The following is a 1,043-nucleotide window of genomic DNA, read 5'->3' on the forward strand; positions in this document are numbered from 1 at the left end:
CTTTGGACCACGTTAACCGATTTCTATAATTCTTTTTATAAAACCTGTGTTACCTCACAGGTGGTCCCATACTAATTTGGACCATGAAGAAATTAACCATAATCTTAAATTTGTAAATGAGAATTGAAGTCAGCTTCTTTTTTTGAATAGAAATTACTTGTAGTAATGTAGTTTTTAATTCTCACCAGCAAAAAAAAAAGTGTAATAGTTCCACAAAAATGCATTTGCCAGCATACACGCTTTGTGCAAATAACATATGTATACATATAAAATAAAATTTGTCTCCAAAAACACTAATATTATCTACATATATGCTTTTTATTAGGCTGCTACTTTACTAAATATACGAGAGATCTCTGCAATAAGGCCGGAATCAAAGGATGGGTTAAAAACTCCAAACAAGGAACTATAGTAGGGAAAATGCAGGGCCCGAAAGAGGAAATTGATAAAATGTAAGTTTTACTTGGAAATATTTTTAAATACATCGTACCAACATATTTTTTTTATAGGACAAGCTGGCTTTCCAAAGAAGGCTCCCCTGGTTGCAAAATTGAGAAATGTTTATTGCGGAACTCTATAATACATAACCGTTTGGACTACAAGGAATTTGAAATCAGATTTTAATGTGACTCATATTAAATTTTTTAATACGTTTTGAAGTTTTATATTTTAATGTTTTTAATAAAACGCTTGGGAAAACTTCGATATATACATTCCTTAAGTTACGGGAAAAAGATCGCGTACTCCAAAATCCTGTACTGAGAGCAATTTTTGGAGAGTTGTGTAGAAAATGAAGTTGCAAGATTTTACTCGCTGCTTTTTTTGTTCCCGTACTTTTTGCTGTTACTCACTTTTTGCTCTCACTTCATAGAGTAATTTTAATGTTTGACGTTTTAACAGGATTTTACACGAAAAGTATTGGATCAGAGTATTATATCATCCATACAAATGTATATATACATATGTTCTTATATGTTCATCAGCTATCAACAGACCCAATTAAAATGTTTTCAGAATTGTTAAAATATTTGCCTTCCTTTTTT

General features: G+C 30.9%; 1 protein-coding gene across 1 annotated transcript; it reads left to right on the top strand.

Annotated features, from left to right (window-relative positions):
• Positions 1–318: 318 nt before the first annotated feature.
• LOC118736155 (acylphosphatase-2) lies at positions 319–711 on the top strand (the record flags this gene model as incomplete). Its single annotated transcript, XM_036466252.1, has 2 exons — positions 319–452; positions 510–711. Coding segments are annotated over 2 exons (249 nt in total), but the record flags the coding sequence as incomplete, so codon positions are not given.
• Positions 712–1,043: the final 332 nt, after the last annotated feature.

This window comes from Rhagoletis pomonella, unplaced genomic scaffold (genome assembly GCF_013731165.1).
Source record: "Rhagoletis pomonella isolate Grant_MI unplaced genomic scaffold, Rhpom_1.0 Rhpom_scaffold_00003, whole genome shotgun sequence".
NCBI lineage: Eukaryota > Metazoa > Arthropoda > Insecta > Diptera > Tephritidae > Rhagoletis > Rhagoletis pomonella.